The 23,873-nt window shown below is 45.9% G+C and overlaps 1 protein-coding gene across 1 annotated transcript in view; it reads left to right on the top strand.

Annotated features, from left to right (window-relative positions):
- Positions 1-23,860, top strand: part of THSD4 (thrombospondin type 1 domain containing 4) — a 91,795-nt gene extending 67,935 nt beyond the window's left edge. The window contains exons 4-11 of the mRNA XM_024761819.1: positions 920-1,195; positions 7,599-7,728; positions 8,684-8,888; positions 9,475-9,648; positions 11,284-11,457; positions 17,056-17,235; positions 21,600-21,744; positions 22,218-23,860. Of these exons, the coding sequence (XP_024617587.1) occupies positions 920-1,195; positions 7,599-7,728; positions 8,684-8,888; positions 9,475-9,648; positions 11,284-11,457; positions 17,056-17,235; positions 21,600-21,744; positions 22,218-22,360 (1,427 nt within the window). The 3' untranslated portion in view covers positions 22,361-23,860. The remainder of the gene's footprint in view (positions 1-919; positions 1,196-7,598; positions 7,729-8,683; positions 8,889-9,474; positions 9,649-11,283; positions 11,458-17,055; positions 17,236-21,599; positions 21,745-22,217) is intronic.
- Positions 23,861-23,873: the final 13 nt, after the last annotated feature.

The raw sequence follows: 23,873 nt of genomic DNA, 5'->3' as shown, positions 1-23,873 counted from the left end.
GAGCTTCTAATGCAGGGAGCATGGGTTAGATCCCCAGTCAGGGAACTACGATCCCACATGCTGCACAATGTGGCCAAAAAAAAAAAAATTAGTGTCTCAAAAAGTGTCTGGCCACATCTGTGTATGTGTATACAAACTGAATTGCTGCTATGCTTTTTTCTTTCACTGAACAACCTATGGGTCATATCTCCATGTCACAACATGTATTTGCTTCATTCTTTTAAAAAATAGCATAATATTTCATTCTTGGTTGTAGTATAATTTATTTGAACCACTACCACTGGTAGACATTTAAGTTCACTTTACTGTTTTGCTGTTTCAAATTAGTAACCATACTTATACATACCACTTTATATAAAAGAATGAGAATATTTGTATGACAGTTGTCCTGGAAACTGAATCCCTAGGTCAAAAGGTATGTGCATTTAACATTTACAGAGATATTGCCAAGTCGCCCTCCAAAACTTTGCGTGTATTTGCAGGCTCACCCAGTGTGCAAAATCGTGTTTTCCTGCACCTTCAGCGAGGGGTTTAGGGATTTAAGGGTTTCCAAAGTTTCTCATCTTTATTGTTAGGTAAATAGAGTTGCTGTTGTTAGTTGCTTTCTCATGTAGTTCTTTAATTAGGAAGGAAGTTGAGTGTTGTGTGACTTTTGACTGTGTGTATTTCTTCTCATGAGAAAAGAAATTGCCTCTCCCTGTCCCTTGCCTACTTTCCCTACTGTGATGTTCATCTTTTTCTTATTCATTTTTAATAATGTTTTTAATATTAGGGAAGTTAACATCTGCCTATTTTAAATATGTGTGCTCTGAATTAGAAATGATCTCATGCTGCCTAATTTCTAATGTTGGAGCCATTGCCTCTTTACAACTCACCGTCCAAACCCATCTTCTGTGGTGTGTGCACTTGAATCTCCTAGGGGAGCCCTTCAACGGCCAGCTGGTACCAGAAGGGGGGAACCAGCAGGAGGGAGAAGGGAAAGAGGGGGACGAAGAGAAGGCAGACGTGCACGGCGGGGCACCTGAAATATTCACCTCGGAATCAGCACAGACCTTCCCGGTCAGGCATCCTGATAGATTCTCTCCCCACCGGCCGGACAGTGTGGTACCACCAGCACCACAGACCCCACGGCGGAGCCGGGATCACAACTGGAAACAGCTGGGGACAACGGAGTGCTCGACAACCTGCGGGAAAGGTGAGCTCATGTGCGGGCTAGGAGGGTCTCTGCAGATCCCCGAGCAGGAGTGGGGAACACGCAGGTAGGCCCCAGGCACATGGCAAAGCTTCCCCTCCTTGAGCCTGACTGTGAGATTGCTCGTTAGTGTGAGGCTGTGTTGGGGGTTCCCCAAGACCACCCTCAGGCTCGGTGATCCACCCGAAGGACTTAGAAAACTCAGAAAACCTGCCGTGCTCATGGTTACAATTTGTAACAGTGAAAGGCTACAGATTGGCATCAGCAAAGGGAAAAGCACGTGTGACAAAGTCCAGGACACACCAGGCGCCGGCCTCCAGGTGTCCCCTCCCAGTAGAGTGGCACAGGGATGCACTTGGTTCTCTCAACAATATTGTATATGAGCCAAGTATTGCCAGTCAGAGAAGCTCACTCCAGCTTTGGTGTCCAGGGGATTTATTGAGGTTCAATCACATAGGCCTGTAGCTCCCACATTAGCTACTCAGCCTTTAGCACCCCAGAGGTCAAACTAATACAACATGGCCTAAGGCCTCAAGCATGCAAAGACAGGCGTTCACAGAAATCACATTGTTGGCATAAACTAGCTTGTCAAACTGACAGAGCGCAACCCAAGATCTCTGGCATAGAAAAACTCTTATCAGCAGAATATTCCAAGGGCTCTGAGGTTATCTCCAGCCCTGGTCAAGGACCAGTCCTGAATACAGGTCTCTCTTTGGAATATGCAGGGTCTGAGCAACCCAGGCCTGCTGAGTTAACCCTTTCCTGCACAGTGTGTTAATTAATAATCAGAGAATACACTCACCTAGTTCAAGATTTACAAGCTGACGTACAAGTCAAGGTTGTGGACACTTACACAAATGCCATTCAAAAGTCATTCTCAGGGCTTCCCTGGTGGCGCAGTGGTTGAGAGTCCTCCTGCCGATGCAGGGGACACGCGTTCATGCCCCGGTCCGGGAGGATCCCACATCCCGCGGAGCGGCTGGGCCCGTGAGCCATGGCCGCTGAGCCTGCGCATCCGGAGCCTGTGCTCCGCAATGGGAGAGGCCGCAACAGTGAGAGGCCCGCCTACCGCAAAAAAAAAAAAAAAAAGTCATTCTCAGATCTAAGGATTTCAGAAAAAAAGAATGCTTTGGGAGCTTGAAGTGTTAGTTAGCTAGCTTTTACACTCCACAACTCCATTTTTCCTCCTCAGTAAATTCTTAATCCTGTATTTGTCCCATTATCTTGAGACCAATCAACTCAGAACACCTGGAGCAAGGCTGTAGACTAACAAAGTCAGTTTATGCAGCAAAGGGGACCACACACCAGTGGGAGCATAGGGCATCTCTCCAATGGAAAGAAAAGATCCAGTAATAGGATTTAGGGGGAAAGGTGGGGGTCTAGGTGAAATTTAAATAAAGCAGGGTTGTGGACTTCCCTGGTGGCACAGTGGTTAAGAATCCACCTGCCAATGCAAGGGATATGGGTTCGAGCCCTGGTCTGGGAATATCCCCCATGCCACGGAGCAACTAAGCCCGAGCGCCACAACTACTGAGCCTGCACTCTAGAGCCCGCGAGCCACAACTACAGAGCCCTCGTGCCACAACTACTGAAGCCCGCCCGCCTAGAGCCCGTGCTCCACAACAAGAGAAGCCACTGCAATGAGAAGCCTGCACACCACAACGAAGAGCAGCCCCTGCTCGCCGCAACTAGAGAAAGCCTGCGTGCAGCAACGAAGACCCAACGCAGCCAAAAATGAAATAAACAAATTTATAAAAATAAATAAATAAAGCAGCAGAGTTGTGATAGGCTTGAAGCAAACCCTGGCTGTGTGTAAAAGGGTCAGTATCAGTCTGGACTGTGATGTGGACTCATGGTCCTGTGTCCTTGAACACTCAAAGGCAAGATAGATGTGGGATGTGGTGTCCAGAAACCCCTGACCTGATGTTCTGCACCTGGGTTGGAAATTGATGCTGCTTTTCTGTTCCAGGTGCCTTAGATCCTCATTGCAAGTATATGTATAACCGTGCAGCGGTGATTTCCTTCATATACATGGTGATAGCCTCCTGCCTGTAGTAAAGTGCTATTTGTGACTGTAAAACACCTGTTCTTCGAGGGCAGGTTACCATAGAAACAGAGGCTGTATCCCTGAGGAGTTTCTGCAACTGGGAAACATACCTCCAGCGTATTGGTTTGGCGAATTTTTTTTCCTTTTCTTCAAGAGACTTGCGTCTGAGAGTACAAAACTTGGAAACGATGGCATAATCAACACATGGAAAAATCTTTCACAACCACCTTTAACGCTTTTATCTTTTTCATAAGAGCACTGACTTAGTGGCTTTTGAGAATCGAATTTAAGTCTTTGGTTCCTCTTGGGGTCTGGAGCCCTTCCTGCCTGGAATCTTTGCTGGTTCCATGATGGCTTCATAGCTGGAGTGCTGATTTATGGAGGTTTTACCGTACTTATACTTAATACTTGCGCAGAGAATGTGAACTGGAGAGTCATTGTGCCAACTTCTCTTATAAGCCTTACGAGGGAAAGTTAAATGCCTGTTAAGTGTGTCTTAAAAGAGGCAGAAAGCTAGAGATAATTATGCATTAAGGCCAAAATCAGTTTAGTGAGGATCTGTCCATGACGCCATAGAGATAAGCAGTGTGAAATGAAATGTGCTTGACATAGGAGCCCAAGATCAAAAGGTTTTTGTTTTTGTTTTTTTTCCGGTACGCGGGCCTCTCACCGCTGTGGCCCCTCCCGTTGCAGAGCACAGGCTCCGGACGCGCAGGCTCAGCGGCCATGGCTCACGGGCCCAGCCGCTCCGCGGCATGTGGGATCTTCCCGGACCGGGGCACGAACCCGTGTCCCCTGCATCGGCAGGCGGACTCTCAACCACTGCGCCACCAGGGAAGCCCCCAAAAAGTATTTTGATAGTGCTGAAATAATCTACCATTTAGGTAGTGGTGTGATACCTGCTAACTGAAACAGATACACTCAGAACTAAGTGAGATCAGGTGAAAACAGATACACTCAGAACTAGGTGAAAACTAGGTGAAAGGATAAAGATTGTTGTCATGTGGTTTGATATCAAGGGTGGCATGTGTAGAAGAGTCTCCTCCATTTCATGTCTTTAAAGACAGCCTGGCCCAGTCTTTCCAGTAGGATGAGATGTAGGCCTGTCTGGAGACCATAAGGCATTGCATTGTGGACACAGTGGGACAAGGACAAGAGCATGTGCTGTTTGCCACGCACCCTGCGTGCTGCTCACCCAGCCTTGTGTTCACTGGACTCAGCCAGGTGGTCATTCAACAGTCTGTGTCTGTTCTGTACCAGGCATGGTGGAGGGACCCCTTTGCTCCCTCTAAGGTTTGCTCCCAGCCAGCAATGGCCTCAGAGATGTCAGGGCAGGGAGGCAGTGTGGATGCACAAAACATTTAGCTCATCTCATGGTTGTCAGTGGTAGTGACAAGTATGCCGTGACCAAGAAATCCTGAGCCTGCCAGGGCTGTCCATCTCTTTTCTGCACAACCCAAGTCCACTTGCCTCGTGATCTCATCATTTTCCCCACACAAACCCTCTCCCAAACTCTCCTCCAGTCCTTCCTGGCAACACTCACCAGACCACACATTTCTGTGCCTCTCAGATTAAAATTCCAGCATCATGATAGCATGATCACAGGGGGGAGCCCTGTCACTGGTGTAGAAGAGAGGCCCATACTCTGTCCAGTCACTGCCCGGACCTCTGTTTATCTGGTCAAACTCCTGGCTTGGCCCAGTTGATCCCTTACGTTCCAAGACTAGAGTTATTTAATTTTTTCTTTCTTCTTATTTTGTCCATCTCTCCACAATGCCTCACTGACCTCTACACGGTCCCCTGAATTCACTGACTTACCTCATTTAATGTCCACTGATTACCTGTGGTACAGTCCCCCCTCCAACGTTAACATACTTCTGTTTAGATCAACACATTGAACGTACAGCCCAACCAAACTGATCCCAGATTGTTCCTGCTACCTGAAGCCCAGCCAGCACCTGACCTCCCCACCCCATTCTTGCTGGCTAGCACTTAGAGGGCTAATTGTGTGGCATGCTTGGACAGTGAAGAGGTGGCCAGGTACCATTCTGAGGGATAGTCTCCCTTTCTGCAGAAATATAAACTGACCCAGAGAAAGAAACCTTTTTGGTCATTGGAGTCAAGAACTATAGATCTAGTGTTTTCCCACCATCGGAGACAGAAAGAGTACCTCTGAGTTTGTGTCCTTGGCTAAACGCTGGAACTGGACCAGGGGGAAGGCAGGCAGTGGCCAAAGTGCACACAGCCCCAAACAGGACCCATCTTTCCAAGGCACAGAGCATTCCTAGGGTAACTTGTATCCTTTCAGCTAAAGATACTCAATTCCCCCCTCATTAGTGCCAAGCAGTTGGGGTAGTTACTTTTGCCTTCCAATCCACAAACGTGTAAGTAGAAAAGTTAAACCCACATGGTCTGATGGGAAAGGGATGGGCTGAATAATAAAATTTTTACTTAAGCCCTTATTAGCTGCATCCCAATGAGTATCCTGCAAGCTGTGAACTGAATCTTATTCATCTTTGTAACTCAGCACAATGTCCTTAATGTTTGTTGAATTTCATTAAAAATCTCTTCTTAATGGAAGCAGATATGTTACCGGACAAAATTTAATTCCACAAAGGTTTTTGCTTCCTATTAATTTTATAGCCAGTACTGCTTTTTTTTTAACATCTTTATTGGAGTATAATTGTTTTACAATGGTGTGTTGGTTTCTGCTGTATAACAAAGTGACTCAGCTATACATATACATACATCCCCGTATCTCCTCCCTCTTGCGTCTCCCTCCCACCCTCCCTATCCCACCCCTCTAGGTGGTCACAAAAGCACCGAGCTGATCTCCCTGTGCTATGCGTAGTACTGCTTTTTACTCAGCTAATAATTATGCTTAATTGGAACATTATTTTAAAATAATGGTCTCAAGTTATAGCTGCATTGTAAATGTTTATGCCCATAGTAGTTTAAACAAACAATTGTTTCTGATTCAAAACTGTCATACAAACTGTCATGTTTTTTACAAGAACTACCTTCTGGCTCGGTGTGTCCCACAAAATCAGCTTAAAGAAGCATTGGAACACTTGGTGGCTGCTGAAATATTTAGAGACACATTCAAAGTTATCCCTCTAGTTAAAATTAAAATTATAGCAAGTTGAAGTTGAGAAACTCTAAATGCCTGGCCAATTAGCAACAGAGCTGAGACAAAGCTGTAGGCTAAATGCCAGTGTTCTGCCCAGCAGGACCCAGCTACTGGCCTAGACTGGGGCCGGGGGTGGGTGGAGTGGGTGCACAGTCATTTATGAAAAAGCATCTTACTCTCCAGACGCTCGGGTTGCGCCTTCCCCCAGTTACTGTTCTTTGTAAACACTCAGTAGTAATACTTCAGTGCTGCCACCAGGGGATAGCAGAGAGAGAGAGAGGCAGGCCGAATTGAATCAGTTTTGGTTTTGTTTTTTCCAGTTGAGAGCTAGAAATTTCACTGAACAAACTTTGACTTTTTCTCCAAAATAGATTATGCCTTATTAAGTATGAAACATGAGGCTGTGCATTTAAAACATACAAAAAAACTCAGGCAGTCAGTATTTTTTTTTTTAGCAAAGTAACAAAAACAAATGTTAGACCTCTGATAAATATTCACTCAACAAACTTTTATGGAGCACTTACTCCCCTGCTGTACTGGGTTACAGGGTTGAGCAAGCACCAGTCCTGTCCCCTAGAAACTCACCATCTCGTAGGAGGCAGACATATACTCAAATAACCAAAATTCCACTGGATCAGTCCTTTACTGGGGGAATGTGTAAAATGATTTACAAAGGCGAAGCCAGCTGCTTTTCTAGCCTCTCTTGAATCTTCTTACTTCTCTGCCCCAACCTGACTGTTGCTTCAACATACCTGGCTCTTGCAGGCCGGTTTGCCATGCACTTTTGTTCCAGTTCCGCGGCCTGGACAGAGCCCCCCTCCAAGACACACGTGTGCACAGCTATCCAAAACCAACCCTCTCTCTTTCATGTCTGCGGAAAACCTTCAAGAAGTTATTTGTGTTCATTTTATAATCATTCCCCTACCTATCGATCTTTCTTGTTGTCTTGAACTGTTAGGGGAATTGTTTTTATCTGCCTCTGAACATGTTCAAACCATGCCCACAAATAGATTATAAGGCCTTTGAGGGCAGGAACTATTCCTGCTCTTCTTTGCCCCGGACAGTGCCTAGGAAAGCCCTTGTGCAGGAGATGCGTGTAAACTCAGGAATGGAGGAGTGTGTGTGTGTGAATCGTTCTGTTTCTGAGGCTTTTCTTCATCAGCATCCGGACCTCTGCACCATCTGCATTCATAGCCCGGCATTAGAGTGTGTTCTCCTTGTCCCTGCAGGATCGCAGTACCCTATTTTTCGCTGTGTGAACAGAAACACTCACGAAGAGGTTCCTGAGAGCTACTGTGACTCGAGCATGAAGCCGACCCCGGAGGAGGAACCCTGCAACATCTTCCCTTGCCCAGCCTTGTAAGAGGGCCTCTGCCTGTTTTCAGCTCACTTCTAGTTGCTTGTGCATAGGACCCTAGTAGTTGATGTAATCTAATTTTTAAATCAGCCTACATCTGATTTAGAAACAGGAGACATAGTCTATGCATAAAATGCAATCTGTTTAGCAAGTGCACCTGGCTTTCAGGATTCACACAGGAGCTCACAGCCTTTAACTGCTCAGCACACTCCCAGAAAGACTTTGGTGAACTGGAGAAATTGGGTTTTAGCTGGCAAGGAAAACAAAGAGGGAAGCAAAGAGTTACAATCCAGTGCAGTCAGTGCTCAGGCGAGCTGTGTACAGAGAGAGACTAATGTAAGTCACAAATACATCTGCTTGGGGAGTGTCTCAGGAGAGGTCTTGGTTTAGTTATTGAATAATAAATAGGACACTTTTAGAAGAACAAGGAGGGAAAGCCCTAAAAGGGGTCAAAACATAATTCCCAAACTAATAAGAACATAATTCTCATCCGAAGACATAGGGCCCATGTGCCGATGTCTTATTTAAGGAAATGACAAAGCAGGGTAACAGAGGAGAATATGTGAAACTGATGTGTAAATAGTTCATGAAAAATAACAAAGGTTGGAAGAAGATTTCTAAGTTAGTTCCAAAATGGGTTAATGTTCTACAGGGTAATAAAACTCATCTTTGGAGGTATTTTTCTGACTAGATAAAAATCTTTTGTACCTTCTTGGTTTTCTATAATTTTACGGAATCTGGGCCCTAATCACTGGTAAAGAGAAAATGGAACAGAGCCACATTCTTTATGGAATCAGACGGCCTTAGGCAGACTGCCAGGCACTGCTCTGGGCTGGGGATCACCCGTAACAATTCTGATGCTTCTTTGTCAGTTGGCTTGGCCAACTTCTGTGTAAGGTGCTCTCTTCCTGTTGACTGAAGTGACTGGTCCCTCTCGATCTCTCGTTCCTGAGCTAGCTGGGACATCGGGGAGTGGTCTGAGTGCAGCAAAACCTGTGGCCTGGGCATGCAGCACCGCCAGGTTCTGTGTCGCCAGGTGTATGCCAACCGCAGCCTGACGGTGCAGCCCTACCGCTGCCAGCACCTGGAGAAGCCTGAGACCACCAGCACCTGCCAGCTCAAGATCTGCAGCGAGTGGCAGATCCGGACGGACTGGACCTCGGTACGCAGCAGGCCAGCCTGCTCTGGAGCTCCCCCTCCAAGACCTACCGCCACCCTCCTGCATCCCCCCTCCAAGACCTGACGTGGGAGAACCCTGGATTCTCCGGGATGACCTGTCCTGTGGGGTTCTGGAAGGACTATTCTGCAAACCATAAGATGTGCCGATAGGGCCATCCTATCATCCTGATAGACTTAAGGGCCAACTTTCAGGGTGAGCCCATGGGAGCCATGTGCACACACGTGTCCTCTCTCTCCTGTGTCACGGTGGAGTGAAGGCTGGCAAAGGCTGCTAGAGACAACTCCTCCTTCCAGTCGTGCTCTCCCATTTTATAGATGGCAAAACTGAGGGCCAGAGGATCAAAGTAGGCGAGACATCCAAGCAGATCTTAGAGAGAAGGCATGTGATGTTTTCAGGCTGGGATCCTTCCCAGGTAGCATTGCTCGACAGGGGACCCGGCAACCCAGGGGTCTCGCCCCACCCCGTCCTCTGCTCAGGTGGCGGGTAACGAGGACGAGGGCACCCTGACCAGAGGGACCCTCAGAGCTGGCACTGCCCGGTGCGCTGATGTGCGCTTGCTGTGTTTTAGTGCTCGGTGCCCTGTGGAGTGGGGCAGAGGACCCGCGATGTGAAGTGTGTGAGCAACATCGGGGACGTGGTCGATGACGAGGAATGCAACATGAAACTCCGGCCCAATGACATTGAGAACTGCGACATGGGACCCTGCGCCAAGAGCTGGTTCCTGACGGAGTGGAGCGAGAGGGTGAGCGTGCCGGACGGCGGGCGGGTGGGACCAAGGCTGCTGGTCTGATGGGCAGGAGCCGTGCCTCACGACGTGCCCCAAACCACACAGAGACGAATCGCTAGCATGGAATCCCAAAGGTGATTTCTGACTTTGGGGAAAAACCCAGAGGTGAACTACTGTAGGCTTTCTATCCTTCTATGAAGACTGAGGGCCTCCAAGATCCAGACGTGGGTATGAAAGAATTCATTTAATTTTCCTTAGCACATCACACGAATATTAAATAATGAAGTTCTAAATAAAACGAGGGATTACATCACACCTTTCCTACATCTTGGGCGTGCCTGGCCTAGAACAGGCACTCAGCAAATGACAGGCCCCCTTCCCTGCTTCTTACAGACTCAAAACCATTCCCCTCCCCAGTAGCGCAGCCGCCTCAGGGTCCCTGGTGTCAGGTGTCAAGGATGAACTCCAAGGCGTATATAGTTCATCATTAGCCCACCAGTTACCTGTGTACAAGGGAAGCCATTAAGAAATTGAATTCATCTATCAAAGACAAAAGTAAGAGTTATATCAGAAGAGAGAGGGATTCTGGAGATGGATGGTGGTGATGGTCACACAACAATGTGAATGTACTTAATGCCACTGACTTGTACTCTTAAAAAATGATTAACATGGTAAATTTTATGTTATGCGTATTTTACCATAATTTTAAAAAAAATGTTAGGGAAAAATACTAAGCAAAATTCGAGGATGTACGCTGGGGTGAAGGAGCGGGCGGGGAAGGAGATAAGGAGTTTTGCCCGCCTTTTCTTGTGGAAGATGTTGATTGGCTGGCAGTAGGCAGATTCTTACCAGCGCAGCTGGACTGCACATCAGATGAACAGTTTCTGGGTTTCTGGATTCTTCAGAAGACCTTGGAGGTTTAACTGGGATGGAGACATTAGTGGCTGCCTCTGTCCTTAGTGCCTCCCTCCCAATTAGGCCAGGTCTGCACCATTTCCCTTAGCAGAATCCCTCAGGGTGCTTCCAAGCTGTAATGTGCCTACAAATCCCTGGAAACCTTGCAGACTCTGAGTCATCCTGCCGGGAATGTGTCCCTGTACCAGCTGTCCAGGTGAGCACGGGTCACACAGATAGCAGGGATATCAACACTGATGTGTCCAGTTCCCAGGCCCAGCTCTCCCTTTATATCAGGCCACCTCCCAATACTCCCATAGCTGTGGCCCTCGGGGACTGGAGCCATCTGCCTTAGTATCAGGCAGCAATGTCTTGTGACAGACTTCAGCCGTCCTTTCCCAGACCAGTCCAGACTCAGCTACTAGCAGGCAGACGGCGTGCCTGAGTTTTCGCACTCTCACTATTCTGCTGCTGGATAGATTTTCGAAATCGAAAGCCAAAACAGTAGTCTGACAAGCGTAAGTGTGTTCATCACAGCCGTGGGACAGGCTATTTGGAAAGAAGACTGTCCCTGCAAATCTAGGCCAGGGTGCCATACTGATATCCCGTCATGGAGGAAAGCATGCCTGAGAAGTGGTCAGAGGTTTCCAGGGGAAAGAGGTGGTAGGGAAACGCGGTGTCGTTCGCATCCTTTGAGAGTGGCTTCAGAACCTGCGGGGAGGCCTCCCCTCTAAGGCGCCCCTTGCTGTCTCACAGTGCTCGGCAGAGTGTGGGGCTGGAGTGCGGACACGCTCGGTGGTGTGCATGACCAACCACGTCAGCAGCCTGCCGCTGGAGGGCTGCGGGAACAACCGGCCAGTGGAGGCCACCCCGTGTGACAACGGGCCCTGCACGGGCGAGGTGGAGTGGTTTGCGGGAAGCTGGAGTCAGGTGAGTGGCCGGAACCGGGTGTGTCTGTCCGTCCCCTGACCTGTTTCTGGGTCAGGGAATAGGGCTCGGTGTATCCCGGGGGTGCCGGGTGGGTTTGAACCCCAGCTGTGCTACCCATGACCCTGAAGAAGCTACTTATGCTTTTGGAGCCTCATTCGGTCAACAGTAGTTATTCTTGATTAATTTGTGAAGACCCTCTCTCCAAATAAGATCAGATGCTGAGGTACGGAGGTTAGGATTTAAACATATCAACTCTTGGGGGACACAGTTCAACCCATAACTAGTATATAGTTCTATCGTTATTGACAAACATTACTGTCGTGTTACTACCACCACGATCAAGATATAGAACAGTCCCATTGCCCACCAAAATTCTCCGTGCCTTTGTGGTCAACTTTTTCCTTCAAACCTGGCACCTGGCATCCACTCATCTGTTTCTGTCCTCATAATTTTGCATTTTCCAAAATTTCGTAGTACTCTATATAACAGTATGTAGCCTTTTGAGTCAGCTTCCTTTTGCTTATATGTAATACACGTGCATTTGAGATTTATTCATATTGTTCCATATATCAATAGTTCATTCTGTTTGTGGCTGAGTAGTGCTCCATTGTATGGGCATACTACACTTGTTGATTCCCAAGTTGAGGGACACTTCAGTGTCTGGTGATTTTGAATAAAGCCATTTTAACTTTCATGTACAGTTTTTTATGGATGCATAAGTTTTCATTTCACCTGGGTCAATGCCTAGGAGTGGAATTGCTGAGTTGTGTAGTAAATGGTTTTTTAATTTAATACAGAGCTCCAAGCTCTTCCAGAGTGGCTGTACCCTTTTGTATTCCTGTGAGTAATGTCTAAAAGTTCTAGTTCCTCTGTATCATCAGATCATGGTGTTATCTGAGTTGTTTTTGTTTTTGTTTCTTTTTTGCCATTTTAACAGATATTGGTGATGTCTCAAAAAAGAAAAAAAAACCCAGTAGTTATTGAGCACCTACTACGTGCTCTTCTCTCTAAGCCCTTAGGATACATCATTGAGCAAAACCAATATCCCTGCCCTCAGGAAGCTTATGTTCCAGCATGGTTTCCTTGTCTACAAAATGCCAATAATGAAGCACATTATGAGGTTACTTTTAGAAGAAATGAAGTAATGTGTACAAAGTATGTAGTGCAGTGCCTGACATACAATAAACACACAATAAATTGTAGCTTCTAGTGCTATTATTGTTAATAAAGTCAGTTTTGTCTGTATTTGAGTGTCAAAAGCAGAAATAGATATGATCCAGCAGTCCCACTTCTGGGTATATATACAAAGGAAAGAAAACCATTATCTGGGAGAGATATCTGCACTGCCCAGCCCCCCGCCATGTTCATGGTATTGTTCACGATAGCCAAGGTATGGAAATAATCTAAGTGTCTGTCGACAGATGAATGGATAAAGAAAATGTGGTATTTGTTTATCATGGAATATTATTCGGCCTTTAAAAAGGAAGGAAATCCTGCCATTAGCAACAACATGGATGGACTTGGGGGGCATTATGCTAAGTGAAATAAACCAGACACAGAAAGGCAAATACTGCATGGTATCACTATATGTGAGATCTGAAAAAAAAGTCAAACTCAGGAAAACAGAGTTGAATGATGGCTGCCAGGGGCTGGGGGTGGGGGATATAAGAAGAGGTTGGTAAAGGGTTCAAACTTTCAGTTATAAGATGAATAAGTTCTGGGGATCTAATGTATAACATGGTGACTATAGTAGATAATACTGTATTGTATACTGAAATTTACTAAGCGAGTAGAACTTAAGTGTTGTCACGTATACACACAAAAAAGGTAAATATGCTAAGTGATGGATGTGTTAACTTGACTGCAAGAATCCTTTCGCAATGCACATGTATACCATATCATCACCTGCATACTTTCAATATATTACAATTTTATTTGTCAATTATATCTCAACAAAGCTGGGGGAACGAAGCAGAAACAGAAAAAGTTAAGTTTGTTCATTATGAAGAACCAATAATACCAAATGCCTCAATAACGTAACTTAATTGATATTAATTTTTCCTTAGGGTTCCAAAATTGAACATGAACCCCCTAAAATCATTCCCTCTTTGCCCCGTTATGATTACTATAGGTATTTTGAGTTCTTGGGCCATTTAGTATTTGGCTCCCGGGGCTGGCTGGTTCTCCAAAGACTTTCTGGCTGATGATCAGGATTTACACATTATCTGGACCTCTGGCTCCATATAGAATTTTATTTCTTTTAAGTAGCTTTAAAAACAGACCCTGAAAAGAAATGGACTGCCTTGTCCTTGTAAATCAACACAACCCCTTTGGAAAGCAGTTTGGCAATAAAAGTCAAGAACCATAAGAATGTTCATTTACCTTCCCCCAGTCACCCCGCTCCTGGGGATTCATTTCAAGGAAAGAATTAGCAGGAGAAAAAAAAGATGTTCATGATAGCATGATGGTTAGGGATATTATGGTATATCGTAACTCATTAAGATACGTAACAAGAGCAATGATAATTAGGAAGATGTGGAAAATACATATAATATAAAGGCAAGTGAAAAACAGAATATGAAAGTATATGAACCCTATCTCAACCGCTTCAAAGTATAGTTTTTTATATAAACAACATGGGCAAGTGTTTTCTTCTCAAATTTCCTTAATATTTTTATAATACAAAGTGTAAAATATTTAAACATTCAGAAAAGAAAGAATTCAAGTACTTCCAATGCTACCCAAGTCGATATCAGAGTTAGACATACTTGATAACAGATCCCAATTCTGCGTCGCCTCAGTTCTCTGAGTTGGGGCAGGTAATTTAACCTCTCTGAGCCTGTTTCCTCGTCCAAATATGAGGATAATGATATCAACTTTTTAGAGTTGCTATTGGGTTTTCATTAGACACTGTATATAAAAGGGGCGTTGCTGGACTTCCCTGGTGGCGCGGTGGTTGAGAGTCCGCCTGCCGATGCAGGGGACACGGGTTCGTGTCCCAGTCCAGGAAGATCCCACATGCCGCAGAGCGGCTGGGCCCGTGAGCCATGGCCGCTGAGCCTGCGCGTCTGGAGCCTGTGCTCTGCAATGGGAGAGGCCACGATAGTGAGAGGCCCGCGAACCACAAAAAATAATAATAAAAAATAAAAGGGTCATTGCTTAGGACGTGGGGAGTACTTAATAAATATTAGTTCCCTTTCTCCATGTTTATTATTTTTTCTGCCAATGTTTCTATCTCATTGTTGGTAGCAAAACACCTAGGATCTACACCCCAAAGATAATTCAGAAGTAGACTGTGTATGGGACACTAATTACACCAAGTATTCATGGAAACTGAGGCAATGGGAAGAGTCCTGTGTGAAATCGTAATACTGGATCATAACAGCCTTCACACAGAGAAGATAAACAGTGCAGTTCGACTCACACGTCCACCAATGTCTGAGGAAGAAAAAAGGGGAGCAGAATTCAGGTCTTTTTTTTTTTTTTTTTTTTGCGGTATGCGGGCCTCTCACTGTTGTGGCCTCTCCCGTTGCGGAGCACAGGCTCCGGACGCGCAGGCCCAGCGGACATGGCCCACGGGCCCAGCCGCTCCGCGGCATGTGGGATCCTCCCGGACCGGGGCACGAACCCGTGTCCCCTGCATCGGCAGGCAGACTCTCAACCACTGCGCCACCAGGGAAGCCCGATTCAGGTCTTTTTGATCTGTGGGCGTCCTATTGACTCCAGACCTACTCAGAGAACTGAGAGTCACATGAATCCTGGTGAAGGCAGCATTTATCTCTGCTAAGATTAGAAACATGGAATTTATTGCCTGTCATCCAAAGGGTCAGGACATGATTGATTGTGGACAAGGTTTTCGTTCTGAATTTATAAGACTATCAGAGCCTGCTGGCACCTCCCTGCCCTGGGAATTTGATATTATCCCCAAAGAAAATGAAATAGAGCATGCTTATTTGTTGAAAGAAAGTCTTAAACATTAACTGACTTCAGGATATAAAAATAAATGTTCCTTCCAGACACGTGGTTTGAATGAGAGTTGGCCTCTTGAACACCCCACTGGCCCGGTCACAGTGATTAGTCCAGGATGGACATGTGACCCAAGCCGAGCCAAATGGAGTCCTTTCCTGGGACTTTTCATGTGGACTTAGGGGAAGAGACTCCCTGGGAAGTTGTGAGCACAGGTGCTAGCAGTGGTCCTGTTGAGGCTGGTGGAGAAGCCAGCCCAAGAGAATGAGACCTGTCAGGCTTAGGGAGTCTTTTTCTACTCTGGAGACAAAGTAGCCCAACTCTTATTCATAAGATATTCCACCAGGTCTATTATTCATGTGCAGATGCTTTCTTTCTTCCCTGTCAGTTCTGGGTTTACTTCACCCTTAGATTGTCTTAGTTCTTGCAGGGGACTGGGGGGATGGTTCTTTCACAGTCTTTAGCTATTAAGAGCAGCCTTCTTGTCTGCCCCTGTGTCTGGATCACATTTACTCTCTAACATCTGAGCAGACAGTCCCAAAACTAAGAAGCCTTGTAGTTTTCTGGATGTCTGTGAAGATGGCAGAAAAAAGGCACAAAGTGGAAGTTGCTGATGGAGATGTTGATTATACCCTGTGTGAATAATCCATAGTCTGTTGCCTTGGGTTTGGGGTACTTTTGCTGGGTAGTGACGTGGGTTTTTCCACTCTGTTTTTATTTCACCATGTGCCTGCATACAGCAGCAAGTATAATATTGAGTTTCAGCTGTAGACACGTTTACAGGCTATTCATAAAGGCAATAGCTTCTTTAAAGTCTTTAAAAGTATATAGATCACAGCTTGTAAAATTTTCTAACCAAAAGGTATTAAGAGTATACCAAACATAAATAAAAAACATTTTACAAAGTAATAGATACTAAATGGAATAACTTATAGGCGGTTACGTGCATCGTATTTCCATAACCTAACACAATGAACCAAGACGTGTAATTATCTGACTGGCTTCTTCGTGGCCGCAGCCCTAGGGAGCTTCAGCTCCAAGTAAGAAGCCAGGGGATTGGACTCCGCGGACAAAGACTTCCTGCTGGCTGCCCTGTTGGGAGCGGAGGGCTGACCAGGGGACATTGTCCCAAGTCTGTGGTCTTCTCAGCTTTGCGTGTCCCAAAGAATTTTAATGTAGCCGTTCATCCAGAGGCATGCAGACTCTGGGAAATGAATTCATTCCCAGTTCCCTCCCCTAAAAGACCAGCAGATAAACTAGAATGTTAGTTCATTGTCTTACAGTGAGAAGTGTCAGGAATCTACCAGACAAAACCAAATTGACTGGCTGGTATGTTCTGTGGGAAAGCCTACGGGACACTATCTCACATTTCACCGAGGGTGCCAGGATCCCAGCAGCCAGCATCCTCAAGCTGTGAGAACTCAGGGCACCCACTCTCCATTCCAGACACAGAAGTGTTAGGAAAACTGGAATCTGTGTGCAACTTTTCCTCCAGAAGTGTTTTCCGGGCACCCTCGGGCTCTTCCTCACTGAATCAATGATGGTAAGCTCTGGTAAACATCGCTCAATGGATGGCAGTTCTCGTCCCCTTTCCGTCATGTGGCACCCATCTTTCTCTGCTTCTTTCTCCAGTGTTCCATCGAGTGTGGGAGCGGGACCCAACAGAGGGAGGTGATTTGTGTTAGGAAGAACGCTGACACCTTTGAAGTGCTGGACCCCTATGAATGTTCCTTCCTGGAGAGACCCCCCAGCCAGCAATCCTGCCACCTCAAGCCCTGCGGAGCCAAATGGTTTAACACAGAATGGAGCGTGGTAAGTCCCGGTGCTTTTGGTAGAGGTTGTGTTAGTACATCATTATGCTTCCCCCCTCCCCCTCCCCCCACTGTTGAGCTACCTACTGGGTACCAGGCACTGGGCTCAACCCTTGAGTAGATTCCCTGCAGCAATCAGCTCTACTTGGTCACAGCCAGGGTGCCCTGGACTCAGCCTGCTTGGCGGGGAGTGGGGAGCCTGAGACTGGGACAATTTTGATTTCTAAACTATAGAGGCCATAAAATAGTGACTCTCAAATTTTTGTGTGCATGAGAATCAGAGGGGATCTGTTTGAAATGGCCGATTCTGGGTCCAACGTGGCCAAGGAATTTGCTCCTTGGGTGAGTTGGCTACAGGTGTAACCAACATTTTGAGAAATACTGCTGCAGAGGTTTGACGGCTGAAAGGATTCAGGGATGCTGTTGAGAATACAACATCATGAAGTGATCTTGTTATAAATCCCACTGGAGGAATTTCTCTGTGTGTGTGTGTGTGTGTGTGTGTGTGTGTGTGTTGTACACTTTTTTAAAAATCCTATAGACAATATGAATTATGGGACTGATCCTGTTTTTCTCTTTGAATTGGCTACTAGGAAACTCAGAGCCAAAACTGTGGCCCATTTCTGAGAGAGAGTTTATCAGAATATACAAAGTGACTTATAGGTGCTAATGTTCTCTGGCTTCTCTTTCTCTTTCCTACTTTTATCTTCTTTTTACCCCAGTTTCCTCACTTATTTTTTATCTTGTGGCCCTCTTATGTATTTCTTAAGCCATCTCAAATCCTTTTTGTACGGAAGGAGGGTAAATGAAGAAGGACAGAGCTACAGAGAGACAGAGTGAATAGAGAACTAGCTTAGTAAGGAATGAAATGGAAAAGGATGGAAACAGTGATAAAATTCTTTTTTTTTTCAAGTGAAAGAGTTTATTGTTAGGAAACTTCCTAAAACAGAAAAATTCCTGAGGTCATCGTTCCCAGTGACCATTTCATATGACTTGGACACAAGGGGACCAGTGTTCGTTCTGCTTTTTGTCAGGGAAGATCGTCAAGCAGTGGCTGTAGGTGACTCCAGAGTAGAGTCCAGAGCCTTCCTCAAAATCATTCAAAGGTGATCAAAGGGATTTTCTTATAAAATATGTGGATAAACCTGAGAATTCTGTTTTCAGACAGTGTATGACAGCCATTTGGGTATGTGCTGAACCACACCTTGGATGCAAATGGGAATAAAGGAGGTGTTGAGTTTCAAAGATGTTTTGCCAACTTCTGGGAAATACCATTTTATTATTTTGATATTGACCAAGGCCCTTGAGAAAGCAGGAACAGATCACTATTTTCTTCTGCCATTCTGCTTAGAGAGTCTAGAAAGGGCCAAACTCACCAGGCCACGTCAAAGGCCACCAACTCCAAAGACACCTGCCTTGCCTGGGAACAACCCAGACGTCCCTCAGCAGGTCAGTGGATAAACAAAATGCAGTGCGTCCAAACAATGGGGTACCACTCAGCAGCAAGAACGAATGAACTGATACCTCCCACGACTTGGAGGAACTTCAGATGCACTTTGCTAAATGAAAGAAAGAGCCCCCCAAAAACTGTATGTTGTATGATTACATTTACATAATATTCTGTAAAAGGAAAAACTATAGGCACAGAGACCAGATCAGTGATTGCCAGAGGATGGAGCAGGGTGAATCTCACTACAAAGGGACAACACAAGGGATTCGTTGTGTGTGATGAAAGTTCTGTCTTGTTTGCAGTGAGAGATACATGACTCTCTGAATTTGTCAAAACTCAGAACTGTGCACCACAAAAAATGAATTTTTCTGCATGTAAATTTAAAAATAAATAAATGAACTGAAACTAACATGAAATATATAGTTACTATAGTAGCAAAGATGATGGAAGCAAGACATTTTTAAATTTACCTTGTTTTATAAATTTGAGTTTGGAACTAAGTAAATATTTTATACAATTATAAAACAGGGATTTCCCTGGTGGTGCAGTGTTTAAGAATCCTCCTGCCAACGCAGGGGACACAGGTTCGAGCCCTGGTCCAGGAGGATGCCACATGCCGCAGAGCAGCTAAGCCCGTGCGCTATAACTACTGAGCCTGCACTCTAGAGCCCACGTGCCACAACTACTGAAGCCCACGCGCCTAGAGCCCGTGCTCCGCAGCAAGAGAAGCCACCGCAATGAGAAGCCCGTGCGCCGTAATGAAGAGTAGCCCCTGCACGCCACAACTAAAGAAAGCCCATGCACAACAACGAAGACCCAACGCAGCCACAAAAAAAAATTTTTTTAAACAAAATTATTCTTTTTAAAAAGAAATCTCTAAAAATGGAAAATGCAATGAAACAAATTAACCTAAATATGTATGCAGTTGGTGGCATCAGCACCCTTGCATGTGGCTGTAAACCACAGTAATTTGTCCATCCCTAAGGACAAAAAGTACTGCAGAAAAATGTTTGTAGTGTTTGCAATGATCACATTTTTAGTGATAGCTGGTGTCCTGTGTTCTGAGATGATTGGTTGTATAATGGGTGATAAAGTAAATGAATAATCTACTTTATGGTACTGTGATAATATATGTACCAGTAAATGTGCTAGTATAGCTCTATTATCCCCAGGATCCTTGAGAAATAGGATTCTCAACTTAGGAGAAAGAAGATACAGACCAAAAGTAGAAGAGATTTAAGTGAAAATCCTGTTGTCCTGAATTTGACTTAGAAATATCAGTATGAACTCACAAATTAATTTATCTTAAAAAAATTTTTTCCCTGTTTTTTCCACTGAAAGAGCCTGGAAACAATGACCAACCCAGTAGCAAATGGCATGCCTATCAGCTAGAATATGGTTCAAAATGCCACTCCCCACTAAAAGGAGCCAAGAATTCTTAGAGAAATGGCTGATTCCAGGTCTGTGACTCTTATAGGTATAAATTAGATCGGGATGTCTTTTCATACCAGGTAGCAAGGAGATTCTCAAAGACGAGGTCATGTCCAAAGGGCTCAAGAACCAACTTTTGGGCTCCTGATAGCCATTGATGGGACATCAGTGAGCATCAGTAAAAATAATAACTACCGGGCTTCCCTGGTGGTGCAGTGGTTGAGAGTCCGCCTGCTGATGCAGGGGACACGGGTTCGTGCCCCGGTCCGGGAAGATCCCACATGCCGTGGAGCGGCTGGGCCTGTGAGCCATGGCCGCTGAGCCTGTGCGTCCGGAGCCTGTGCTCCACAACGGGAGAGGCCACAACAGTGAGAGGCCCGCGTACCGCAAAAAATTAAAATAAAAGAAAAAGTAATAATAATAACTACCATGGATTTAATGAAATACATCACATATGTTTAAATCCATCCATCTATAATAAGTTTGTAATGATAAAAAAAAAAACTAATTAGAGGTTCCACCATTGGAGGATGTTAGGGGAACCAACTCATTATTCTGAAAACTGATAAGTAAAAGAAAATAGTCAAGAATTTACCCTGTCTCTCCTAAACAAGCCATACCACTGGGTAACCAGAGAGTAAATATATGTGAGGAAGGGGTAAGGATTCTTTAGATTCTCAGCTTATAAAAGAAGAAGAGGTGTTAGGATAGTATCACCATTTTTCAACCCCAAATGAACTAATGGATCTGCTCATCAGTGGCTGCTGGCCCCCTCCAAAGAGAGACAGCCATACACATCCTATGAAGCAGTCTCACCACAAAAAATCAAATCTGCACCTGTTAAGGCCTCTTCTGGATCCAATTTCCAATTTGCAGGAAATGCGGAAGACAGAGGAACATGTCAAACAGTACCATGGGGATGCAGTCAGCAAAATCCTGACTATGGGAAACTCTACAGGACAAAAGACTGAGTTCCTCCAACAAATAAAGTACAAGGGGGAAAAAACACAGGGGAGGGGAACCCGTGGATTAAGGGTCGTAAAAGGCATGTCAACCAGCTGCAATATACAGACCTGATCCCCCCCCAAAAAAACTCTATTAAAAAAATTGAGATTCACAAGGCAAATGGAAATAGGAACACTGAATATATCTTTGAAGGTAAGGAACTATTGTTGATTTCTAGGTGTAATAATGGTATCGTGGTAATTTTTTAAGAGTCTTTGTTTTTTAGAGCTACAGACAGAAATATTATGGAAGAAGTGATATGATATCTAGATTTGCTTCAAAATAATGGACCTGGGTGGGTACAGACGAGACGTGGCTAGCCACGAGTGGATGCGTGTTGAAGCTGGTTGCTAGGTGCAGGGGAGTTTAATACTCTGTCTCCTTTGGTAAATGTCTGAAATTTTCCAATATCTGTCTTCTCCCGTGTGCTGAGCTAATGGACTGTCAAGAAATCTAACTTTCTTCCTTTCCCCGGGCAGTGTTCCAAGAGCTGCCAGGGCGGCTTCCGCGTCCGGGAAGTGCGCTGTCTGTCTGATGAGATGACCCTAAGTAATCTCTGCGACCCTCAGTTGAAACCAGAAGAGAAAGAATCTTGTAACCCTCAGGACTGCGTCCCTGAAGTTGGTAAGTAGGGAGTCTTACCTTGGAGTAAAATATCCATCTTTCTTAAGCTCCGTCCTGTTCTCTGGTATGAAAATGCCAGATGCATCTAGGTCTCTCTGTGACCTTGTGCCTACTCATGGAGTTGAAGGGGGTCAGCATCCTTTGGGTATATATTTCATAGTTTAAGGTGCCTGTTGATAACACAGATGGCGATCCAAGCCACCCATCAACAGATAAACTTACATGGGAATTGATTAAAATGGCAATGCACTCAGAGATTTGGTTCCAGCATCCTTATGGCCAAAGCAGATAGATTTCAACTGCATGTTTAAAGATGAAGAAAAAAATATAAGCTCTCAGCCCACACTCACACCTCCCATCAATAATAAACAGCAGGACCAGGATGAAGAGCCACACCCACTGCCCTTTCTTCTTCCCTAAGTCCAGGCTGCCCCTTGTGCTCAGAGAGTCTTTTCTGTTCTCCTCTGCTACAGATGAAAACTGCAAGGACAGGTACTACAACTGCAACGTGGTGGTCCAGGCCAGGCTCTGCGTCTACAACTACTACAAGACCGCCTGCTGCGTCTCCTGCACGCGCGTGGCCAACAGGCACTCGGGCTTCCTGGGGAGCAGATAACACCCCGCTCCGCAACCATGGGCAGGTCAGGGAGTCTGTGAGCAGTGGGACTGGCTGACTGCTGCCCCTCCTGGGGGCTCCCTGGCCTGTGGAGCTGCCAGCCAACTTAGTCAGCACCCCACCTTCATAAAGTGTACACACGGTGCCCAGGAGCAAGGCCACAGTTGTCCTTTGAGCATCACCGTGAACTGCTGACCCCTCCTTCAGAAACCTGGCACCTGCGCTCTCTGCAGACCGAGCGGTGGGGACTGCATGCAGCTCTCGGCCGACTCCCGTCCTGGCACTTTCTAAATCAGCAGTCAGGCCTGTCTGGGCACTGCCTAGCCCCAGTGCTGCTGGCCTAATACCAGCGCCCCTTGGAGAATCAGAGGAGACAGTCCCCCCACCCCAGAGCCCCCCCTAAGCCTTGCTAGGACGCCTGCATCCCTCTGTTACCTCAGCCCGCCTGTGCCTATTTTTACTCTCAAAGACATTAGGCTCTTTTCCAGCCTTGTGACACAAATATCTCATGCCAGTTTAGAGCTTTATTGTTTTGCAGGTGTATTCAGAGATATTAGCTCATTAGCGGCTGTGAGCACAGCGCTCCAGAATGGGAGTCAGGGAATGAATCTTGTGTCCATTTTACTGGCAAGGAAACTGAGACTGAACTTAGGTAACCTACCTGCCACGTTAGCAGGTAATTGACCCATTCAGTGACAGAGCTGAGTCCTGACCACAAAGCCCTCACCCCGAGGCCTGTCCAGAAGGCTTAGGTGCTGAGAAGTTGCCCATTCAGCAAACAAAGCCCAGACCTTTGAATTCTTTCCTCGGGCCAAAAGTCAAGTCTTTATCTCCTGTGCTCAGTTGTTTCAGGAGTCTGTTTTTTTTTTCCCTTCCCCCACAAAGTCACAGGTCCTGGTGACAGGACCCTGCACAGTTTCTTAAACCCCATCCTTAATGGAACTATACCATGAGGTAAGAAAGCCATTGGGGTAGAAAGGTGATTGCCTGAAATTCTGATTCCTCTCCCCAGTGGTACATGCCGCCCATGGAATCCTACATCGTGGACCCTTTGGCCTTTTGTCTCCCAGAGCAGATTTCCAGAGCACACAGCTCTGTCCCCTGGGCTCTCACCCCTTCCTCAGCCATCTCTCCTGGGTCCTTCCCCACACATCGCCCAGTGGAAAGTCTAACCAACCTGTCCCAGCAAAAGCCCTATATTTATATTAGGAAGAGTCTCCCTTGGGTCTTTCTGGTTTGTTTTGCAGATGTCTCTCTGTGACTTTGCATCCCTCCCTTCCCCCATGACTCACAGCCCATATTCCCCCTCCCAGATGTGAGCACTAAGATCTATATTAATGCAGCCAGCCTGGGAAAAGGGGCTGTGAACTCCTCCACGATGGCCCCAGCGGCAGGGTCTTCCCTGATTCACTTCACATAACTCTGTAGTTCCCGAGGGCTCTGGCTGGAAGGGGAATGCCGTGCGTATGAAAGATGAGCTATCTGAAAAATCAGTGAGGATAAAGATGGGGGG

The sequence above is a fragment of the Neophocaena asiaeorientalis genome, unplaced genomic scaffold (genome assembly GCF_003031525.2).
Source record: "Neophocaena asiaeorientalis asiaeorientalis breed wild unplaced genomic scaffold, Neophocaena_asiaeorientalis_V1.1 scaffold54, whole genome shotgun sequence".
NCBI lineage: Eukaryota > Metazoa > Chordata > Mammalia > Artiodactyla > Phocoenidae > Neophocaena > Neophocaena asiaeorientalis.
This window is presented reverse-complemented; position numbering and strand designations above follow the sequence as displayed.